We start from the raw sequence: 24,128 nt of genomic DNA, 5'->3' as shown, positions 1-24,128 counted from the left end.
AGCGATTGAAAAGCAATTCTACTTTTCTTGAGGGCAGATATAAGATCTCAGCAGCATAATCCAGGTTAAAAATACACACAACGCACACTCTTCTTATTGGACCACTGCAATTTTGCAAGTCAGAAGTACAATCTAGCAAAAATATTTACATCAAGCAGTTGTCAGGAGTGGCAACTCCCAGGCTCTCTAGCTTTTGGACTATGACTCCCATCATTCCCAGCAGCAACTGCAGCAGGGGTTGATGGGAGTTGTAGTCCAGCAACTGGAGAGCCTCAGAGTTGCCACCCTTATTTATTTTATTTTTTATTTATTCGATTTCTATACTGCCCTTCCAAAAATGGCTCAGGGCTGTTTACACAGAGAAATAAACAAATAAGATGGATTCCTGTCTGCAAAGGGCTCACAATCTAAAAAGAAACGTAAGATAGACACCAGCAACAGTCACTGGAGCTACTGTGCTGGGGCTGGATAGGGCCAGTTGCTCTCCCCCTGCTAAATAAAGAGAATCACCACGCTAAAGGTGCCTCTTTTCCAAGTTAGCAGTTGACTTAAGACTCTTCCATGGTTTCCAAGGGCAGACAGAAGCATTGAAATCAAAAGGAAAGTCAGCATTATGGTGATGGATCTTAAAGTTAAAAAAGCTCGACGAGAGGGAATACAGTTCCTATAGTATTCCAATTATGCAATGAAATATATTGCCAATAGGTTCAAGCACAAAATAAAGCATTTCTCCATGCAATGCAGAGTCAATTATCAAGTTTCTTGCCACAAGAAGTGGAGGAAGCTACAGGTTTAGAGGGCTTTGGTTTTCATAAATTCATGAAGGATAGGTCTAGGCAGCAACAGCTATTCGAGCCAGAAAAATAGGGCCTCCATGTCCAAGGACAGTCTACATCAAGTACAAGAAGCTGGAGGCAAAGGCAAGGTTCAGAACAGGAATACCCATCTTCAGCATGTCCTACCTGTAAGTTTCTCAGAAGCACCCCACTGCTCAATCTTTGGTGCGATTCAGCCAGGCATTTAGTTGAATATCCTTTTTGCATATCAAAGCAAAAGTCATGTCATCAAGGCCAACATATATGACTCCCAATATTTCATTTCGGATATGTGCTTATTAACACCCTAGGGTCCATTTTTCTTTTTAAATAGTGGGTGTTGATTTTATGCATCATGCTTGCTACAGAGGAATATAGCATCTGTGCTCTCTATTGAGGTATGTGCAGCCTCTCCATTACTAGAAACCATCGAAGGAGGCAAAACAGAACACACAAATCTACTACTGTTAACATGCAAGATGTAGGTGCTAGTGATCTGCAGCCAGAGGCAAGAGAAATTCAAACTGCATGTTACTTCTGAACACATTAGCAGTTTACAGACACTGCTATCAAATTGATTAAATATATATATATTATTATTAGAAACCGTCTCTGGGCATCAGTGAAAAGTATTCCAGCTTCAATAGAATTAAACAAGTTGTTCTAGGAAGAACTAATCTGCCTACTTTCCTTTCACTAACCCTACAGCTGGACTAAATTTGGTTCAAACCGGTTAGACGGTTCACAAGTTTTATGTATTCTTAGATTTCTATACCGCCTTTCGTTGAAACAATCTCAAGGCGGTCAAAAACAATTCTCAAGGCCTTCTTGCACCTCAAACGTCTGCGCATCCGCTATCTTGAATCGGGGTTGATGACATCACAAATGACACCATCGAAGTGTTCCTACAACTGTGCCTGGTTTGGTTCATATTGATTGGTCCAGGCATTGCAAAGTTGATAGAGGAGACACAGACACACACACACCCTGCGTGATCTCATAAGCCTACTAGAAAGTAGGCTAAAAACCACCATTCCAAAAAATAAGCACAGATTTATAGCAGATATGCAGAACCATTTCATATAAGGGTGACCTGATGCATATGATTTGGCAACCAGCCCCTTCCTGAGCTGAAGGATAAAGCAGCCCCTAAATTGGTATAATCTAGTCATGAGGTTCCCAAATGCTGCTGGACTGCAACTCCCATCATCCCCATCACAATAGGAAGATGGGAGTTGTCAAAACAGCTAGAAACCCAAGGTTAGGAACTGCTGAACTAGTCCAAATCCAGGTCTCTATTGCCTACAAGATGTCCTCACCTAATCCTCTGCTCAGTATTTCCAAAGAGGAGATCTCCATGTTCTTAGGCCATCTGCTACATCCATCCTAAAATTAGATATCCAATCTAATTGTAAGTTTCCCCTTTACTGTAAAGGGGAATAAATTTACTGTAAAGGGGAATAAATTTCCCTTTTACTGCAATTCAGAAAAACTGCAAATACTAGAAAGGGCTCTGGCTACAATGACCTAGTCTTTAAGGCTGGGGTGGGCAAACTCAGCCCTCCAGCTGAGGTTGAACTGCAATTCCCATCATCCCCAATGTTGGGTCTCCCATCATCCGCCACTCATCTCACTCCATCATCCATCCTAGGAGTCCTAGGTTGCACTCCATCATCCCCAATGTTGTGGCCCAGTTGGCCTACCCCTGCTTAAGGTGCCACAAGCCTCTTGCTTCCACTTCTTAATAGGAGCCCCTCTGAACAGAGATCAAGGGAGTTGTAGTCCAACATCTGCAAGAAAGCCAACGTTGTGCAGCCCTGAAATAACAGCACTACTGGCAACTGTAATTTCCGCAGTAGGAGAGATTATCGCACCCTGCAAGAGCTGTTCTGAGACCAATGGCACTCCAGCCCCTATAGCCAATGCTTTTAGAAGACTACAAGAAGCATAATTTGGCTCGATCGGGCAGGGACAGCCAATGTGTGAGACCTGCAGATTTCAGTCTATAAATCCATCCTTTTCCTCATAATTCAAGCCTGGCTGACATAACAGCTAGGACCCAATGTTATCACAGTAATCCAGACCTTCACCAAGCTGAATCTGCTCATTCCCGATACAGACATCGAAGAGGTCCTCTCCCAGTTGCTACTGCCCCACCTTCCTTATGGAAGGAGAACTGGCCTTGTGGCAGCAAGCCTGAATTGTCCTCTTTGCTAAGCAGGCACCACCCTGGTTGACATTTGAATGGGAGACTACATGCGAGCATGGCAAGATCTTCGCCTTAGATGGGGACACTCTGGGAAAAGCAGGAGGTTTCAGGTTCCCTCCTGGGCATCTCCAAGATAGGGCCGAGAGAGACTCCTCCCTGTAGCCTTGGAGAAGCCACTTCTAGTCTGTGTAGATAATACGGAGCTGGAGGGACCAATGGTCTGACTCAGTATAAGGCAGTTTTCTATGTTCTTCTCCCTGCCCCATCTGGAGGCACTAGCTTCTCTATCTGTTCAGTTCCCAAAAGAAGAGGTGTTTTGTGCTTACTTTTACCTTTAGATCAGGACTGCATAACTGTATCCTTCCTGAGCGCTTTCAAGCCTAGCTGCTCAACAGCAGCAAAATGCCTCCGTTCACGCAAGCCGCATTCAAAACTTAAACAGCAGGGGAAGCAGTCTCGCGGAAACTAAAAGTAAAGTAAAGGGGTGCCGTCAAGTCGGTGGCGACCACAGAGCCATGTGGTTTTCCTTGGTAGAATACAGGAAGGGTTTACCATTGCCATTTCCCACGCAGTCTGAGATGATGCCTTTCAGCATCTTCCTATATCGCTGCTGCCCGCTATCGGTGTTTCCCATAGTCTGGGAAACATACCAGCGGGGATTCGAACCGGAAAACTCTTGCTCCCTAGGCAAGTTACTTCTCCGCTGTGCCATTAGGTGACTTGTGGAAGTAAACAACCTGAAAAAAACAGCAACTTCTTTATGCCCAATATACAATGCATCGCATCGATTAAATTTACGCCCAATATACGATGATTGACATCGATGTATCGCAGCTATTAAATTTGAAACAAGGCATTGGAAATGTGAACGCCACCCTGCTGTCTGTGTAGGGACTGCAGTGTCACAGTGGAATCACACTTCCGAGATCCGATGTTACCCCACTGCAGGGTCTAATATGGAAAGCGCCCTACAGATGCTAGCCCTCAACTCCCATTATCCCCAACTACTGGCCACTTTGGCTGGGGATCATGAGAGTCTTAGTCCAAAATACAACTGGGCGGAGGGCAGGGTGGAGAAGCTGAGTAGCCCTACTTTAGAGATAAACACTTGGTGACTGAAGAGGCAAGCATGACATTCTCAGAGGGCTCCAAGCCGGAGCAACACCAGCATTCACAGAGTCAGCTTTTATTTACATGTTGCAAGGAGTTCCACCGCCTCCTGCAAAGTCACAAAAAACACAAACAAAAAAGCTGAAGGGGCCGCGTCCCAAGCCAGCACCCACAGCTACTCCATCACACTGGGTTACATTCAGAAGTCTGATCTCTTTCAGGTCTTCGGAACAATGATTTGGTAAAGGGAAAACCATGCGTCATGATTAAAACTGTGTTCTACGCTTGGAGGGGGGGTGAGGGGCGTGGAAAGACAGAAACAAAAAAGCAACTGTTCTTGGTCACAGGAGAATCTAAACACAAAATCCTTTCAATCGGAGCCCTGTAGCCGTTGTCCCGACAGAACGTCTAGTATTCGTCTAAAGTATCGGCCCGTGGGATGGAGAGGCCCCGCTCCTTCAGGGCTTGCGCTTTGAGCTTCTCCGACTCCTGCTTCGCTTGCTGCTCCACCCGCTGCACTTCCAGGATCTCTTCGATCGACACTTGTTGCAACGGGGTGTCGCTTTCCTTTTCCAGGTCCTGCCACGGGGGCGAAACAAAAAACAAACAAAGAGAAGCTCAACCTCCAGTTAAGAGGACCATTCACTTCACACCACCCTTTTCGAGCCGGAGGAGACGAGGGAGAAGCATTTGCTCTGCCCTTGAGGCATGTGGAAGTCGAGCTGCAAGATGCCAGCCCTCCAGCTGTGGGGTTGCAGCTGCCATCATCCTTACTGGGCCACAGCAGCTGGGGATGATGGGAGTTGTAGTCCAGCATCTGGCGGGCCCCGGTTGTATAGCCTGCCCAAAAGGCACGGTTTGGGTTGAGCAACGGCAAAAATGCCACTAGGGGTACAGACAGCGGCGGCAGAAGTAGCTGAGGAGCAGCATCTGGTTTGCATGCGGGAGGTACCAGGTTCAAGCCCAGGCGTCTCCAGGTAGGGTGGGAGGGACTCCTGCCTGAAATCTTGGAGAGATGCTACCAGTCAGTGCAGACAATCCTGAGCTAGACGGAGCAATGGTCTGACTCAATGTAAGGCAGCTTCCTATGTTCCTACAGGATCACTGCTCCACTTGCTGAGAAACTACTTTTAAAGAAGCCTTCCCTGGACCCCTTAGCGATGGATAGCTACTGGCCAATCTCCCTTGGTTGGGCAAGGTGATTGAGAGGGTGGTGGCCGACCAGCTCCAGGCAGTCTTGGAGGAAACTGATTATCTAGACCCATTTCAAACTGGCTTTAGAGCTGGCTATGGGGTTGAGACAGCCTTGGTCAGCCTGATGGATGACCTTTACCGGGGAATCGACTGAGGGAGCGTGACTCTGCTGGTTCTTCTGGATCTCTCGGCGGCGTTCGATACCATCGACCATGGTATCCTTCTGGATCGCCTGGGGGAGTTGGGGATAAGGGGCACTGCTTTGCAGTGGTTTCATTCCTATCTCTCGGGTAGATTCCAGATGGTGGAGCTTGGTGACAGTTGCTCCTCAAAACAGGAGCTGTTATATGGAGTCCCTCAGGGCTCCATTCTGTCACCAATGCTTTTTAACATCTACATGAAACCGCTGGGTGAGGTCATCAGGAGGTTTGGTGCTGGGTGTTATCAGTATGCTGATGACACCCAAATCTACTTCTCCTTTTCATCTTCAGGTAATGGCACTCATTCTCTAAACGCCTGCCTGAAGGCAGTAATGGGCTGGATGAGGGATAACAAATTGAAGCTGAATCCAAGCAATATGGGGGTGCTCATTGTGCGGGCTCAGAATCTGAGGGGTGAGTTAGATCTTCCTGTGCTGGATGGGGTTACACTCCCCAAGAAGGAGCAGGTGCGTAGCTTGGGAGTACTCCTGGACCCAGGCCTCACCCTGGTATCTCAGGTGAACGCCATGGCTAGGAGTGCTTTCTATCAGCTTTGGCTAATTCGACAGCTGCACCCATTCCTCAAAGAGGATGACCTCAGAACAGTGGTGCATCAGCTGGTAACCTCCCGGCTTGACTATTGCAATGCGCTCTACGTGGGGCTGCCTTTGTACGTAGTCCGGAAACTTCAGTTAGTTCAGAATGCGGCAGCCAGGTTGGTCTCTGGGGCAACCCGGAGAGACCATATGATGCCTGTTTTGAAACAGCTACACTGGCTGCCGATATGTTTCCGGGCAAAATACAAAGTGCTGGTTATTACCTTTAAAGCCCTGAACGGCTTGGGTCCGAGATATCTTAGAGAGCGTCTTCTTTTACATGATCCCCACCGCACGTTAAGGTCATCTGGGGAGGTCCGTCTCCAGTTACCACCAGTTCATCTGGTGGCGACTCAGAGGCAGGCCTTCTCTGTGGCTGCTCCTGGACTGTGGAATGCACTCCCGGCAGAAATTCGTAATCTTAATTCTTTGCTGTCCTTCAAGAGAGCCCTTAAGACCTATCTGTTTGGCCTGGCCTTTCAGGTTTTTTAATTTAGTTTTAATTGTTTTAATCTTAACCTGGTTTTCAGGGTTTTAATTGTTTTGATAGTTTAATTGTTTTTAAGATGTTTTTAAATTTGATGTTTATATTTGTATTTCTATTTTAATTGTTTTTAATGATTTCTGGTTTTTAATGGTAAACCGCCCTGAGCCAGCTTGGAAGGGCGATATAAAAATCGAATAAATAAACAAACAAACAAACAAACAGGAAGCCAAACCAAGTTAAGCAGCTACAGACTACCCTGCAGAGGTCCATCTTGTCCAGGATCCTCTTCCCTGGAAGTGACGTGCCTCTGAGAAGGGCAAAAGAAATGCAACCAGAGCTGGTCTTGTGGTAGCAAGCATGACTTGTGCCCTTAGCTAAGTAGGGTCCACCCTGGTTGCATATGAAAGGGAGACTAGGTATGAGCACTGGGAAATATTCCCCTTAGGGGATGGAGCCGCTCTGGGAAAAGTAGAAGGTTCCAAGTTCCCTCCCTGGCAGCATCTCCAAGATAGGGCTGAGAGAGATTCCTGCCTGCAACCTTGGAGAAGCCGCTGCCAGTCTGTGTAGACAATATTGAGCCAGATGGACCAACAGTCTAACTCCATATATTGCAGCTTCCTATGTAACCAGCATTGCGTCCTTGGAGGTATACTGCCTTGGAACATGGAGGTTCCACTTTGATATTATGGGCAAGAGCTGTTGATAGATAGACACAACCCACACTGCAACACCTAAGCTGGCCGTCTTAAGTTCACCCCAAGCTTTGTATTTGTTGCTGCTGCATCTACACAGACCACACCGGATTCAGCTCAAGAGTCCATTATGGGCAACACAAGACTGAAAACCCCTAGATGTCCAAAAGCTGACCTACATGTGTTGGGTACTGCCAACATTTTGCTTTGCTTAAAAACCACTGCAGGAATTGAGTCAAGCCAGTGGTTCTGGCAGATGCGGAGTTAATCAGTCTGTACCGATTTCCCATCTGAGGGAGGATTTTCCATTCATGATGCACCTATATTTCCCCAACAGGATTAATAGCAGCTGGGGGCAGGGGTGATTCTGATCAAGCAAATGATGCCAGGAGAAAAAAAGATTAACCCCTGCTTCCTCAGTGGCCCTGACTGAATTAGCAGTAACTGCATTTAGCAAAAGAAAAAGTAATCAAGACATTCATGACTGATCTCCCACTGCTTGTTTAGAGGGTGCTAGCATGCAAATTTTAGGGCCAGGAAGTTTTCCACACCTGGCTTTTAGCCCACATCTCCTCCGGAATGGAGCGGGCACGCGCCAACATATTGGGCCGATTTACCCCGAAGTCCCTGTGAGCTATATCAGGGAGCACTTCACACACGATTCGGGTTTTTCACTCTTTCACTCACAGAAAACTAGCAGTAAAGCCTGCTGTGTGGAGAACTCCCTGAGGAAGTCTGAAGTATTTTTTTCACTCTAGCCATGTAAGATGCAGAAAGACAATTTAACAGCAAGTAACTAGTCTAGAACAAGACTGCAAACAATTTCATCCCTCCAGCTGTTGGTTTTTTCTTCTTTTCTTTTTTTACAAAGGAGGAGAGCTGGTCTTGTGGTTGCAAGTATGAATTGCCCCCTTTGCTAAGCAGGGTCTGCCCTGGTTTGCATTTGAATGGGAGATTACATGTGTGAGCACTGTGAGATATTCCCCTTAAGGGATGGGGTCGCTCTGGGATGAGCACCTGCATGCAGAAGGTTCCAAGTTCCCTCCCTGGCTTCTCCAAGATAGGTCTGAGAGAGACTCCTGCCTGCAACCTTGGAGAAGCTGCTGTCAGTCTGTGCAGACAGTAATGAGCTAGATGGACCCATGGTCTGACTCGATATCAGGCAGCTTCCTATGGACTGCCACTCCCTTCATTCCCAGTAGAAAATACTCGGGGCTGATGAGAACTTTAGTCCATCTTCAGGAGGTCAATGGTGGGCAGCCCTGGTTTAGAACAGGGATTCTCAGCTTTGGGCCCCCAGATGTTATTGGACTTCAACTCCCATAATCCCCAACCAAAGGCCACTGGGGCTGGCGATTATGTGAGTTGAAGTCCAATAACATCTGAGGACCCAACACTAAGAATCCCTGGTTTAGAACAACTTTAGGAGTAACGATAAATTGAATGAAAGCCATGGGCTCCAAACAAAGCCTTAGTTCCACTCATCCACCAATAAGAAGTCATGTTTATTGGAAGGCACTATGGATGCAAAGTGTCCTGCAGTGTCTCATTCATCTATCTGCCAATACCTCTTGAGTAGGTCAGTCCCATTTACAAGTTGGATCCAAAGAGGCAAACCCAATTTAACCAGATGTTCATGGCTGATAGTTTAGGGTGGGTCCAAGTTCCTTGCACTACACACTGGCAGGGGCCTTCTGTACCTTTCAACACAAAAAGGACCACCAAAACCACCCAGGGACTGGTTTGGTGCGATATACAGGCTTCAACTCTCATACTTCAGACACATGATGCGAAAACCCAGTTCCCTTGAGAAGTCCATCATGCTGGGGAAAGTGGAAGGAAAGAGAAGACGAGGATGACCAGCAGCAAGGTGGATGGACTCGATTACGACAGCAATGAATGCTCCACTGAGAGCCCTTAAAGGCCAAGTTGAAGACAGAGCATCCTGGAGAGAATCTATCTGTGTGGTCGCTAGGGGTGTGGATGGAACCGGCTGGCCCTGTTCGAGAGTGAACTGCACTCGAACCTGACCAGACCAGTTTGATCCGGCCCCTCTAGGAACATACACACACCCTGATTTCGGTTCAGTCAAGGGTGGGGGAAGAGTTCGTGAATTTTTTTAATGTATATTTAAAAAAATATTTCTTTAATTCTAGCCCCTTCGGGGGGCTTCCTAAAGGCCGCAGGGTGTGTGTGTCTGTGAAGGTTCCCTCTCCCCCCGCCAGCCTCGGTAATCGCTGCCATGGCCTGTTCAGCTGCACTTTCTGGCCCGTTCGGGTGTCCCTATACCGATGCGGCGGCCATTTTTTCTGCCTCCGCACATAGGCAAATGGCCTCTGCAAGGCCTGGCATGGCTCAGGGCCTCGCAGAGGCCATTTGTGCATGTGCGGTAGCCATTTTTTAAAAAAAAATAAAATTTAGAAAAAAAATTTTAAGTGAACCCCCCAAACCGTTGGGGAGGGGTCGGTCTGAGGTCGGACTGAACTGGGTGGGGTTTGGTTCGACCCCGAACCGTCGAACCGAACCAGTTCAGGGTTGAACCTGTTCGCACATCCCTAGTGATCGCTAAGAGTCTACACCAACTTAATCAATTGCCATTCAAGTCCACCCTTTGCCTAAAGTACATGAGCCAGGTGGGGTGGTCAGTACCATCTGTCGGGATGGACGCTCATTGTGATTTTTGACAAGGTCTGCACCCCTAGAGATGGAAAAGAGGTGATAGCATTGCAAGATTTGCAACTTTCAGTGCGTTCATGCTTTTATTATCCCAGCCATTAGGCCTACAGCAACCAAATTTGCAGGGGTGTTTTAAAAGCTTTTTTAAAAAGGACAACACACGACTATACAATTTTATCCATGTTGCCAGAGAAATGGAAATAAAAACTGGCAGGAATGTCCTGCAGAGATTATTCTATGTGGAGAGAGTACAATTTGTTCCTTACCCTTTCCTCTGTGCATAAATGACTGCAATTTCCCCTAATAATCAGGGAGGATAGAGATTTTATTTTAGAAGTGGTGATGCCACACAGACGGCTTTCAGTGCAACAATGCTATCACCTAATTTCCATCTCTAGAGGGTAAAGGTAAAGTGTGCCGTCGAGTCGGTGTCGACTCCTGGCGCCCACAGAGCCCTGTGGTTGTCCTTGGTAGAATACAGGAGGGGTTGACCATTGCCTCCTCCCACGCAGTATGAGATGATGCCTTTCAGCATCTTCCTATGTCACTGCTGCCCGATACAGGTGTTTCCCATGAGCATTCATCTCAGAGGTAGTACCGATGGCCAAATATGTGGGCCTGACTCCAGGACTGCTTGTTGAGTGGCACACAGAGTGGCAGACCCAGCCAAACAGTGGCCTATGTTCCGCCCCACAGTTGCCCACCCCCACCCCCCATGATGCCACATACATGCGACATGCACATGGGGGCGTGGCTTGGCAGCCCGGGTTCTTTGAACCCATTCACTTAGTGGTGGCTCCACCCAGAGGTGCACCTAAGTAATCTTGGAGCCTGGACCTAAAGGCCTTTGGAGGCCCCCCTCCCCTGCAAATTAAGCATCATCATGCTCAGCCGGGCGACCACAGCACCTGGGACAGACTAAAAAGGATTTGAAGGTTTCCAGGGGCTACAGAAGCCCTGGACTTTGGCCTGGAAGTCCAAGGTTAAGAGAGCCTCTGACTCTGCCCCTGCACAAAAATGCCAAGTTTCCTGCTCAGAGAAAAATAACCCGAGTGTTTCTCCAAGCAACTGAATAGCCGCTTTTAATTTGGAAATTGTGTCTAAGTTTTTAGTGCAAAGCAGAAGACAGGCCTAAAAAAATCATGCAAACTGAAAAGTCTCACAATTTTAAAAAAAATCTTGGAAGACACATCTGTTCACCCTGGCTTTTAATTAAATGCTGTTTGGATAGTTTTAACCTTGTTTTAAAATTCTAAACTGTTGTAGTGTTTCAACTTTTTCTGTTGTCATTTATTTTGTTTTGTTGTAAACCGACCAGAGATCTAAGTTTTGGGTGGCATAAAAATATGTTTATAATATAATAATATAAATAATAATAAAATATAATAATAAAAAATAAAATAAAAATAAAAATAGAAATAAATAAATAATATAAAGTCAAGAAAGCACTCATGCAATTTACCAACATGCAAAACTCTTTAAAACCACATTTGTAAACATTCCCAACAGCAGGAACAGGCAGAAGATAAATTCAGGATCTACAAGTAGATCTGATTTGCAGTAGATCAAAGGGTTCCCAGATGTTGACTACAACTCCCATCATCCCCAGCTGAGGATGATGGGAGTTGTAGTCAACAAAATCTGGGAATCCCTGTTACGGACAACACTGGTTCCCACTCCCAATAGTTTACCCACAGCAAACACCATTTCATTTAAGAGGAAGGATGAGGAGTCGTACTTACAATTTCTCCCAGAAGGACCACGTTCTCACCTCTCACCACGAAGATGCCACGTGGGATGTCGCCATACCTTTTGCCCACGTGAATGCGCTCCACTGTCTGGTGCAACACCAAATTTGCTGCAGAGTTCAGGAAAAGGGAAAGAGGTGGAATCAGGGCTGAAGCATGCTGCTCGCCTCTAATATGCTTCCACACTTCAGCGAAACGTCACTTTAAGCAGTTAACGGAATGCCACCAGCAACTGAAATGTGTCTGCCTCTGTTGCTGAATAGCAGCAGAACCAAGATCAGATAGTGGCATCTGCAGTGATCAGGGGTGCTGAAGGAAAGCTTGGGACCAACTCAAGCTTTTTTCCAGCAGAGGAAAGACACCTTTGGGGGCAGATATGGGTTATTAGCTCAGATATTTGGAGAGATTCCTCAAGAGGGATCTGCACCTTGGAAGTAAGAGAGAGAGAGTTTGAGAGTGTGTGAGAGTGAGTGTGTGAGAGTGAGTGTGTGAGAGTGAGTGTGTATTTTCCACTCTTCCTCCAAGGATCCCAGAGCAGTATACATAGTTAAGTTTCTCCTCACAACAACCCTGTGAAGCAGGTTAGGCTGAGAGAGAAGTGACTGGTCACTTCTGAGTCACTCAGCAAGTATCAGGCCTGAATGGGGATTTGAACCCGAGTCTCCCTGGTCCTAGTCCAGCACTCTAACCACTATACCATGCTGGCTCTTATGATAATAGTATGATAATAGTAGCCCAGCCGTTACAGGTGCTCTTAAAGGCCATAGTACAAGGGTTCAGCATCTGCTCTGCATGCATCTCCAGTGAAAAGGATTCTGGGTAGCAGGACTGGGAGAGATGCTTGGCAGGTACCTGGAGGGCAGCTGACAGACAGCAATGGGTTACATGGTTCAATGATCTGACTATGGCCCTTCTGGGGCTGCTTCTTGGTCAGAAGCCTGACATGCATACTATCACGCAACCACTTTCTAGTTCAATTTTTAGGGCCAAACAGAACTATAAAATTACTCCCAAGTGAAAAATGCATCTAAGCACAATTATTTTTTTTTTAACTCAGAAAAACTTTTATTTGGGCGAGGAGGAATGTCTTCAGCATTCTATTCTATGGATAGGAAGCACAGCATGCAAGGAACCGCCACAGGAAATGCACGGATTCCACTGTCATTGGCCTCAATGTTTTCATGGGGGCTATTTCAATCCTCTTGCGCTGGTCAACAGCCAAGATTGAGGAGGTCACAGCTGGCTACATATTTTACAAAAAGCAAACTTCCAAGAGCCTACTAGGCACCTTTCAAGAACGTGAGCCAGCCAGAACAAACATCTTGACGCTATCTCGGGCGTTTACGGGGCTTTTAAAACATCACAGAGAGAAGTTTTTATGCGCTGTTAATACATATAAAAATCCAACTATTTGGCAAGCGAGCACTCAATCATAAACGAGCTTATCTTGAAGAAAACCAGAAGCTCCTTACGTGTAAACTGAAGTGGAAGATTATGCAGATAAAGAAGGCTGACTCCTGGTTTCCAGCCACAGGCATGGATACTACATGCATCGGGGGGCTGAACGCAAACTTTAAATGGTCAGCTTTACATCTCATTCCTGTACTCACCACACACGCCTGGCCTACAGCTACCCAAACGGTCATGCTATATGTCAGAAGTTCTGAACCTTGGGTCCTCAGATGTTGCTGACCCCATCACAATGTGCAAAGGGAGTTTTAGTCCAACACAATCTAGGGACTGAAGGTTGGTGCTATCTGCTACGTAGTTTGCATTCCCTCCTCTCTTCGAGATATGGCAAGCATGAAGAAAGGTGAACTTGTTCCTAGAGTGAAGTCCCTGTGGTTAACATCAGTCAACCTCACTCCTGAGCAGTACAAATATTAATGAACATTCTGTAACAAGCAAGAGGCTGGCAACAGCGAGGTTTTCGGGTTTTTTACAAATATACCCAAGTTAAAATCCAGTGGTTGCCATTTTAAAAAGTACTACAGCTTAAAGTGTGCTGTCGAGTCGGTGTTGACCTCTGGAGACCACAGAGCCCTGTGGTTGTCTTTGGTAGAATACAGGACGGGTTTACCATTGCCATCTCCTGTGCAGTCTGAGATGATGCCTTTCAGCATCTTCCTATATTGCTGCTGCCTGATATAGGTGTTTCTCATAGTCTGGGAAACACACCAGCGGGGATTCGAACCTGCAACCTTCTGCTTGTTAGTCAAGCATTTCCTCACTGCGCCACTTAACACTATTATTCATATACCACTTTTCAACAAAAAGTTATCAGAACAATTTACAAGCAAAAAGAAATAATTTTATTTCCCCAGCCCAAAAGGGCTCACCATCTAAAAAGAAACACAAGGTAGAAACCAGGAACAACCATTGGAATGATGCTATGCTGGGATTAAATAGGGCCTATAAACAGTACTATTCATAGAAAGGTACAGTAGAAAACATACACTCCTCCCTGATAGCAACTAAAATGAATGTCCAGGAAAATGACGGGGGAACTGTTTGGACTTCTGTTGCACAACTATCAGACCCACATAATACACATCTTAATGGAGGAGGTAGGAACAGAATTTTGAAGCTAAGGAATTTTGAAGCTAAGGAATTTTGGGCTTGCAGATTCCATAGAAGAACTATCTAATTCTGTCTTGCTCAAGTTTTCATCTTGCTCACAGGTATGTTGTCTGCTCAAGTAGAAGGCTGCTTCCCATGGAACCTATAAGACCAAAACAAATGTCCACCTAGTCCAAAATCTTGTTTCCCCCAAAGGTGTCAACCAGCCATTTCCAAGACGCAAAGCATGTTCCATTTCATCCAAACCTTTCTTACTGTTCACCTGTTTTTGCTCTCAGACACACAGCATTTTCAAAGTGTTTGGCGTCCTCTAGTGGTACAGTAGATTTAGGCAATTACGACATTTAGAAGACCTTTCCATATATCAAAAATACACTGCCATTTTAAAAAAGTAGCCACATTTAGATTTTTTAAAAGTCAAGCCCATGACAGGGCAACAATTCAATGTTCTTTTCCGTTTTAATTCCTGGTTGAGCACAAAAACAAAGAACTATTTAAAAACTGAACAGCAAACTTCAGAACAGACAGCACAGAAATGTATTAATCCTTCTCCGCTCAGAACACTTGACATTTTCCCCATTGTATTCCATTAAAGATGGCTTTGTATTCCACAAGTGGTTACTCACAGGGCTTTAATGCTGAATTGCTTTGTGCATCCAATTAAAGATTTTTCCAAACCATTAAAGTAGAACTCTGAATCAGGTAGCATTTTAGAAGACATACTCCCCTTCTGAATCAGGGATTGCTGCTGCTCTTTATACATACTCACCCTACCTACTTGAACAGAATAGGAAGGAAGAGTTTGATGCAAGCATGAGTCTTCATGTCACAGGTGCACAACTGCCTGCTGTTGCCTACAGATCCCAGCATCCCCAGCCACAGTGGCCAATAGTAAGGGATGATGGGGGTTGTGTCCAACAACAGCCAGAGGGCCAATGTTGCGCATCCCTACTTTAAGATCTTGCATGCCAGTGTGAATCCTTGCTCTGCTTCTTGGAGAGTTATGCTTGCTAAGAGGGTGAGGACAGAGATATTAGCTCCCCACCACCAGTCTAGTCCAACTAAGACAAGACAATACCAGGCAAAACCTAACCTTACAGCCTGCTCAGAAGATCTCCTTGCAAAATAAGCTTCACAGAAATAACAAACGTGCTGCAATGTAGAGTCCTGCCAAGGATTCCTCAGGAAGACTCTAGACATGTCAGGAAGGGGCTAGGCAGGGCTGGACAACTCTGGCCCCTCTGCTGGATTATAACTAATCATCTCTAACGATTGGCAACTAACTGGGGATGATGGGTGCTGTGGTCTAAAAACAGCTGAAGAGTCAAAGTTGTGCTGATCTGAACTGGAGTCACATTTCATGCAGATCAAGTTACGGAAGTGAAAATCTAGCCCGGGGGTTCCTAACCTGTGGTTTGTGGATCACAGGTGGTCCACGGAGAGCAAAGAGATAATATAATAAAATTACAATCCTGTGTACTCGGGTAGTGAAATCCAAAACGGATTGTGAAGAGCTCCAGAAGGATCTCTATAAATTGGGTGAGTGGGCAACAGAATGGCAAATGCTGTTCAGTGTTGGCAAGTTCAGCATCTTCCTAGATCGCTGCTGCCCAATATAGGTGTATCCCATAGTCTGGGAAACATACCAGCGGGGATTCTAACCAGCCTCTGGCTTGCTAGTCAAGTCATTTCCCCACTGCGCCATTAGGTGTCTCCCCATCAGCCATAGGCGATGTTAAAAATGTTTTAAATGGCTTGCTTGCGTGGTAGTCCACAAAAGCTTTCGATGACAATGTAGTCGAAATGTAGTGGCTCACATATAGGAAAAGGCTGGGAACTCCTGGTATAGCCATTTCTCAAAGTTGCTTTTTAAGCCATTTTAGAAGAGATCATGTGCCCAATAAAAATGTACTCCCAGGAATGAGCTGGCAAGGGTATTCGTAGAACCCTGCCTTTCATACCACTCATCGATAAAATCTTTTCCCTCTAATTAGAAACCAACACCCTCATCCCTCTGCAAACCAAAAGCATCTAAGTTATACAACATATACTCGGAAACTGAGCCACCTAATGGCGCAGCGGGGAAATGACTTGCCTAGCGAGCAAGAATCCTCGCTGTGGGTTGGGACTATGGGAAACACCTATATCAGGCAGCAGCAATATAGGAAGGCATCATCTCATACTGCATGGGAGGCAGCAATGGTAAACCCCTCCTGTATTCTACCAAAAAAACCACAGGGCTCTGTGGGCGCCAGGAGTCGAAATTGACTTGAGGGAACAACTTTACTCAGAAACTGATGCAGAATAGGAGTTGAGTGGACTATCTTTAGCAAGTAGGTTTTATAAATTGGGGCTAGGATCCACAGCAAGCAGATGCATCTTTGTCTCTGCGTTACTGGAATGTGGTCTCTGGATTTTGCTCCAGCAGTTGCTAGTGCCAGAGAAATAAACTGCTCTGCGGTATATCGGCAGCAGTTAAAAAACGCTGATAATTTAGTACCTGTATAGCACTGGAATGCTCAAAGCTCTTTATACAATACTTGCAATAGTTACAACCACCCTGTAAGGTAGGCATGCATCATCCCTATAACTTAGATGCAGGGCTGATAGAAAGGTGCTTTCCCAGGACTACCTAGTGTGCTCACAACAAAGTTAAACTAGTGACTTCCCGATTTGTAGGTCAGTTTCTTGCTGTTCTGCTCTCTGGTAGCAGGAACCCGTTGCTGCCAAGATCAAGGTGCAAAGCTATCTTCCCTCCAAATGTATATTCCTCCTTTAGGTCATGACCACCCCAGCTCATATAGAGCTGGACTTGTAGTAAGAAACATGAATTGTCCCATTTTGCTAAGCAAGGTCTCTGGTTTGGTTGGTCTTTGGTTTGGTTTGCATTTAGATGGGAGACAAAATGTGAGCACTGTGATGACATGGAGAGGAGAGCTGGTCTTGTGGTCACAAGCATGACTTGTCCCCTTAGCTAAGCAGGGTCCACCCTGGTTGCATATGAATGGGAGACTCGATGTGTGAGCACTGTAAGATATTCCCTTAGGGGATGGAGCCGCTCTGGGAAGAGCAGAAGGTTCCAAGTTCCCTCTCTGGCATCTCCAAGATAGGGCTGAGAGAGATTCCTGCTTGCAACCTTGGAGAAGCTGAGCAAAATAGACCAATGGTCTGACTCCATATATGGCAGCTTACTATGTCTTTCTGTTAGGGGGCAGAGCCATAGCTCAGTGCAAGAACATCTGCTTGCATGCAGAAGGTCCCAGGTTCAACACCTGGCATAGGAAAGATTCCTGCCTGAATCCCTGGAGAGCTGCTGCCAGTCAGTGTGGACAATCCTAAACTAGAGGGACCAAGTCTCTGACTTGGTCTAAGGAAGCTTCCTATGTTCCCTTGTCAATGAGGCTAGGAACAGAAGCAAAGTAAGCTTACGGTGGCCATACCAAACTGGTCGATGCTTCTCAAGTATCCTATCAGTGTTCTGCCATCTCGAAGGAGGACCAAGTGTTTCTCTGAAAATGAAAATAAAGCCAGATTAGTGGTTGATGCTCCGGTCAGCCCAACAGAAACTAAACCAGAGGTTCCAACTCGTTGTCCTCCAGATGTTGCTGGACTACAACTCCCATCATCCCCAGCCACAGTGGCCAGGGATTATGGGAACTGCAGGCCAATATCTGCAGAAGGGCCAAAGTTGAGCAGCCCTGGTGCAAAGTATTCTGCTTTGGCCAAAGCTTCACACAGGTACAACAAACAATTAGGAAGCCGCCCTTTGGGCTGATAGGGGCTGCCACCAGCCTTACAATGATTAATGCTGCCTCCCCAGGACAAGTAGTAGCTTCCTTGTGGGTGGGGATTTAGACCACAACACATACACCTCACAGCATGATAGCCCCACAGCAACTCTTCTTCATAGCTGCTTGTACATTTTACAACACTAATTGTTCCCCGGAAGGAACAGGTATGCAGTCTAGGGGTGCTTCTGGATCCGAACCTCTCCCTGGTGTCCCAGGTCGAGGCGGTGGCCAGAGGTGCTTTTTATCCACTTCGGCTGATACGCCAGCTGCGTCCGTTTCTTGAGATGAACAACCTCAAAATAGTGGTACATCTGCTTGTTACCTCCAGACTGGATTATTGCAACGTGCTCTAGGTGGCGCTGCCTTTGCACATAGTCCAGAAACTACAGTGGGTTGTGTATGTGGCAGCCAGGTTGGTCTCTGGGTCATCTAGGAGAGACCATATTACTCCTGTGTTGAAAGAACTACACTGCCTGCCGATATGTTTCCGGGCAAAACACAAGGTGTTGGTTATTACCTATAAAGCCCTAAACAGCTTAGGCCCTGGGTATTTAAGAGAATGTCTTCCTCACCATGAGCCCTACTGCCTGTTAAGATCATCTCGAGAAGTTTGTCTGCAGGCTTAGCTAAGGGGACAAGTCATGCTTGCTACCACAAGACCAGCTCTCCTCTCCTAATAGAAGAAGCTGCCTTCTACCGAGTCAGACCCTTGGTCCGTCTCGCTCAGTATTGTCTACACAGACAGGAAAAGCCAATAAAAATGTTAAATGCAAAAGTATTGTCTACACAGACTGGCAGTGGCTCCTCCAAGGTTGCAGGCAAGAATCTCTCTCAGCCCTATCTTGGAGAAGCCAGGGAAAAGCCTCCTCTGTTCTTAACATCGTCCCACCCACGCCGTCGAACCTTTCGAAACTTTCGAACCGGCCAGTGTTCGAACCTGTACGGAGGCCTGTAAAAGGGCCTCTGAACAGGTTCATGCACATCCCTACCAAAAACTCCCATCATTCCTATTGGCCACTGAGGCTGGGTATGCTGCAAGCTGTAATCCAAAAACAGCAGCCCTGCTCTACTCCATATGCTATAAGCAAGAGTAGGCAACTTTGACTCTCCAGCTGTTGAACTACAATTCCCATCATGCCCAGCCACAGTAAACTGTGGCTAAGAATGATGCGAGTTGCAGCTCAACATCTGGGGCACCAAGGTTACCTACCTCTGTGCAATAGGATATATTTACATGCTCTCTGCAAAGCTTCTTTAAAACCAAGGTGGTGGCCATTAGGCAAAGAAGAGACTAGAAAAACCATCCAAAGCCCTATCCAGTGTTCCTTTTAACAGGGATTCCCAGATGTTGTTGGCTACAATTCCCAGAATCCCCAGCTACAATGGCTTTTGCTTGCAGATTATGGGAGTTGTAGTCAACAACATCTGGGAATCCCTGTTAGAGGGGACACTGGCCTTATCCAGACATGTTGTACGAATGTACAAATGTCTATACACTTGTACATGTGTTTGTGTGAATTACTGTAAAAGGTAAAGTGGGCCGTTGAGTCGGTTTCGACTCCAGATGACCACAGAGCCCTGTGATTGTCTTTGGTGGAATACAGGAGGGACTTACCATTGCCATCTTCCGCACAGTATGGGATGAGGCCTTTTAGCTGCTGCTTGATATAGATGTTTCCCATAGTCTGGGAAACATACCAGCAGAGATTCGAACCGGCAACCTCTGGCTTGCCAATCAAGTCATTTCCCCGCTGCTCCATTAGGTGGTTTGTGAATGACCATACCTGGCTCATTTTAAATGTGAGCCTGGGTACAGGCCCTGCAAATGCATGGTACAGATAGGAAGGGTACTGTGGTACTTGCATTCAACAGAACATGTGAATAACTGTACCTATTCACAGATCTGTATCTGTGTACTCTGTACACATTGCACAATTGCTGAACATAATGTGTGAATAAGGCTATAGTGCACTAGAGGAGTGGCATATAAATATTTTAATATACATTATATAGGGCTATATAATAATAACATAGCCCTATTCAGACATTGCTGTGCAAGTGTCCATGGTTTTGTGTGAATGATCTGCATTTATTTGAAACGTGAACCTGGGTACAGGCCCTTCAAATGCATGGTAGAGCTAGGAAGTGTACTGCTGTACCAGTGTTGAGCGTAATGTGTGAATCTCTGTACTTGTGTACAGGTGAACCTGGCTCTCAAGATGTTGAGCTAAACTCCCATCATCCCTAGCCACACCACCCAGGTGAGGGGTGTAGCTATAATTGAGCAGATGAGATCAAAGAGCCCGGGGGGGGGAGCTCCTGAGGGCCCCCCAGCTCCATCCCTCCCTATTTTCTTCATTATCGCCCTCACTCCAAGGGGATGTTGGGGCAAGGGGTGAACATGGTCCCCTTCTCCCCTAGCTAAGCTCTGAACCAAAGGTTCATTTTTAAAACAAGTTAGATAGATACAGTTATTCCTACAAACATGTACTGTGTACAGACTTTTGAACACTTGTACAACATAATGTCTGAATAAGCTTTATTGCTCAAGGCAGCTCACAAAATTAGTTAAATAGATACAAGATAAAATTAAAGTTTAAGTGGCGCAGTGGGGAAATGCTTGACTAACAAGCAGAAGGTTGCCGGTTGAAATCCCTGCTGGTCCTATATCAGGCAGCAGCAATGTAGGAAGATGCTGAAAGGCATCATTTCATACTGCGTGGGAGGAGGCAATGGTAAACCTCTACTGTGTTCTACTAAAGAAAACCACAGGGCTCTGTGGGCGCCAGGAGTCGAAATTGACTTGACAGCACACTTTACATCACCTACGGATGTATATACTAGGCGTTACAGATATGTTATGATAAATAAGATAAATAAAACAAACAACTATAAAAGTTGCGCATTAAAAAGTTAACCCACCAACAACAACAAATAAGAGCTGCAGATAGAACATGAACCTTCCCAAAATGTATTATTAAGTGTGGTAGCGATTATTGTAGACTACCCAGCACTATTTATTTATCTAAATTATTTATATCCCACCCCTCCAGTACACTACTGCTTGGGGCAGCTCACAACATTAATAAAAAGATACAACATAACAAAAGACTAATAAAATTAACCCAATTTAAGTTAAACAAGTTAAAGCCAGGCTAAAACCACATAAAAATTTACATTTTTTAAAGAAATCCCAAATTAAAAGTTATTTTTAGAAGTTAAGAACTGAGAACTACCTATTATTTTTATTTAACAAATTGCTATACCACCCCCAAACTTGCATCTCTGGGCTGTTTACAATTAAAACCATTAAAACCATTAGCATTAAGATCACTTACAACCCAACATAAAAAGTATTAAAACTATACATCTAATTAAAAGCCTGGGTGAATAAATATGTCTCCAGTGCCTTTTTAAAAGTTGCCAGAGTCTGGGGGAACCTCTTATTTCAACAGGGAGCGCATTCCAAAGGCCAAGGGCAGTAAGCCACAAGCATAAAAACATATGAATGTTTATTTTAAAAAGCATATAAATGTTTATACCGCGCCGTTTCCTCTCTATTGAGAAAGAGACCCAGAGAAAGAAAGAGCGGTATAAAAATATAACTAAGGAGCCAATGGGAGGATAAAGGGGAAATAGCAGCGGGTTTGCTGTTGTGAGAATACCGGGATCAACCCTGGGGAAAGCAAGCAAGCAAAAATGCTCCCGGGAGAACAGCCCCAGCCGGGAGTTGGCGACCCTTGCGGGAGCGCACGCTTGCCGGTTTGGAGAGGGTGCCCAAAGGAAACAGGCAGGGCGGGCGGCGGCAGGGGAAGGGGCCGAGCCCGGGGAAAGGAAGAGGCGGCGAGGAGGAGGGCGGCGCTCGGCCCCGCTTGCTTGGAGAGCAAAGCGGAGCGGGGTGGCACACTCACTATCAATGTCCTGGATGAGGCTGGCGGTGCCCGGCATGTAGTTCATTTTTCCCCCAGACACAGCGGAAGCTCCGCCGCCGACAGCAGCAGCATCGGCCCTGGAAGCAGCGGCACCTCCCCCGGTTCTCTCCCCGCCCGGTCCGGAAGCACATGCTCCGGCGGGGCGGGGAGAAGGAGCCAGAGGAGCAAGGGGGCTGGCGGCCGAGGGATTCGTGCGCATGGAGGAGCCTCGGGAGGCTGGGCCGGGGCCGGGCTTTTGTAGGCGGCCCTAGACGAGCGCAAGGGGCCGCTGCGGAGCCAAGCCCGTGTGTGTTGATTACTCGGGAGGAAGCCCCGCGGAGGGCGATCGCGGTTTCCTCCCGCGCGTGCAAGCTCATCGCATTGCATTGTTACAACCTGAACGGCCTCTCACCTTCTCTAGAGTCCTCTTGATCGGAAAATAAATCCTCCTGGGTTCATCAGGGCACACTCTCTCCCAGGGTCCTGGGTTGGATCGCAGCACTAGGATGCGAACTGCAGAGCCAGCACCTTGCCTTGGTGAGGAAGCCTCACGGGATGCAAGTGGAACATAGGGAGCTGTCGATGAGTCGGGCCTTCGGGCCGTCTAGATCAGTATTGTCGACACTGACTGGAAGCAGCTCTCCAAGATTTCAGGCAGGATTCGAACAGTGTTCCCTCTAAGGCGTGCGCCTGTGTGTGTGCACGCTCACACTTTTTTTGACGTCCACTCACATACTTTTAGATCCGGCTCAGACTGCATCAGGAAAAGGAACAATTCATCATAAATAACTTCTGAATTAAATATGCATAGAATGTGTGCTTGGACTTTATTTCCCAGTAAGTCTGCATATGACTGGCTGCCCTTCTTGGGATTCGATTCCCATTGAGTTTAGGGGATTTATCTGCGGGAAATAAATGTGCAAAGGTTTGGGCTATTACTAAGGAGTAGATCCAGATTTCAGTTATATAGCCTGATGCTATGCATGCTGATGGTTTGCTCTGAGGCATGCTGCTCAGAAGCAAACAGATGCTGTTTGGTGCTATTTAGTCCCAAACGAAACAATCTGACCTTGTACACTTGTGAAAAAGGTTGTGGATCCAAACCTCTGTTCTGATTAGCCCTCGTCAGTCACACATACATAAGATTGCACTCTTGTATTCCATATTAGTTAATCCAAAATAGCCACAGCCCTTTAACTCTTAGTTATTATTTAACTCATAGTCATTAACATTAATTAGAATCCACACTTGAGTCACAACTGCTTTAGGCAAAGGTTGGCGGAACCATCCATGGACTTCATTCTTTAATTGGAAACACAGATGACCATGTTCAGGACAAATGCACACTTAGCTGGATTTTAAGTAATTTCAGATGCAAGGCCTTGGAACTCAGTCAAATGAACCTAGGTAATCAATTTTGTACATACCAAGGAGGATAAAACTTTATAGTTCAAATAAGCTTTATTGAATTCTGCAGAGTTAACAAAGTGGCGGTCCAGGGGATAGCTCCCAAAGACAAGACAGACCCAAGGTGGTGTCCGTCCAAAGCTTTTATACAACAATTGATACATTTGAATACATCATCATTCACAACAAGCCAGCCAGGTAGTCCTGCTTTATATATAGTGCTTGTATCTAATTGTATGGTTTATGTTGCATACTGCTGATGGTGAAAATAGGTCCATATAACTTTTTAAAATTTAAAGCACATATAAATTGTGCGCTAACATAAATATAAAAGTTGGCTTGCCTTCTTGCCTCATTATAGGGCTGCTGCCATAGTTAAGAGGGTTTTCTCATGTCCTCAACTTCGGCCCACCTGCAGGTGTTGGCCTACAACTCACATAATGTCTGGCTATTGGCCACTGTGGCTGGGGATGATGGGAGTTGTAATCCAGAAACAGCTCGGGGAGGGGGCTAAATTGAGAAGGCCTGTGTTACAGTCTGGAAATTTTACATTCAATGAATGCATGAAAGGACAGAACACATTTCGTTCCAGCAGCTCAAGGGTTACTCGAGCAGGCGGGGCAGAGGCGGGCTCTCCTGATTGGGTACTCTCTCGTGACGTGCCCGGAGGCCACGAAAAGGCGTCAGGAATAGCTGGTGGCGTATTGAGAAG

The 24,128-nt window shown here is 46.1% G+C and overlaps 1 protein-coding gene across 2 annotated transcripts; it reads right to left on the bottom strand.

The window, feature by feature from the left end:
* Window positions 1-4,194: 4,194 nt before the first annotated feature.
* LSM1 (LSM1 homolog, mRNA degradation associated) lies at window positions 4,195-22,260 on the bottom strand. 2 transcript variants are annotated; one of them, XM_053268968.1, is made up of 4 exons: window positions 22,010-22,249; window positions 17,748-17,816; window positions 11,722-11,837; window positions 4,195-4,713 (listed from the first exon to the last, which is right to left on the bottom strand). In XM_053268968.1, the coding sequence occupies exons 1-4, from the start codon at window positions 22,227-22,229 to the stop codon at window positions 4,543-4,545; spliced, it is 576 nt and encodes a 191-aa protein (XP_053124943.1). In that variant the 5' UTR covers window positions 22,230-22,249; the 3' UTR covers window positions 4,195-4,542. The 2 variants fall into 2 exon arrangements, with proteins under 2 accessions (XP_053124943.1, XP_053124944.1); XM_053268969.1 differs by lacking the exon at window positions 17,748-17,816 and having other exon boundaries at window positions 22,010-22,260.
* Window positions 22,261-24,128: the final 1,868 nt, after the last annotated feature.

Source organism: Hemicordylus capensis, chromosome 8 (assembly GCF_027244095.1).
Source record: "Hemicordylus capensis ecotype Gifberg chromosome 8, rHemCap1.1.pri, whole genome shotgun sequence".
Taxonomy (NCBI): domain Eukaryota; kingdom Metazoa; phylum Chordata; class Lepidosauria; order Squamata; family Cordylidae; genus Hemicordylus; species Hemicordylus capensis.
The sequence above is the reverse complement of the archived record's forward strand: the minus strand, read 5'-3'. Positions and strand labels throughout refer to the sequence as shown.

Coding starts and splice junctions, on each gene's coding strand:
- LSM1 (XM_053268968.1), bottom strand. CDS start 22,229: ATGCGCACGAATCCCTCGGCCGCCAGCCCCCTTGCTCCTCTGGCTCCT. Junction 17,817..22,009: donor CCTCATCCAGGACATTGATA/GTGAGTGTGCCA, acceptor TTTCATTTTCAG/AGAAACACTTGGTCCTCCTT. Junction 4,714..11,721: donor TGGTCCTTCTGGGAGAAATT/GTAAGTACGACT, acceptor CCCCCGTGGCAG/GACCTGGAAAAGGAAAGCGA.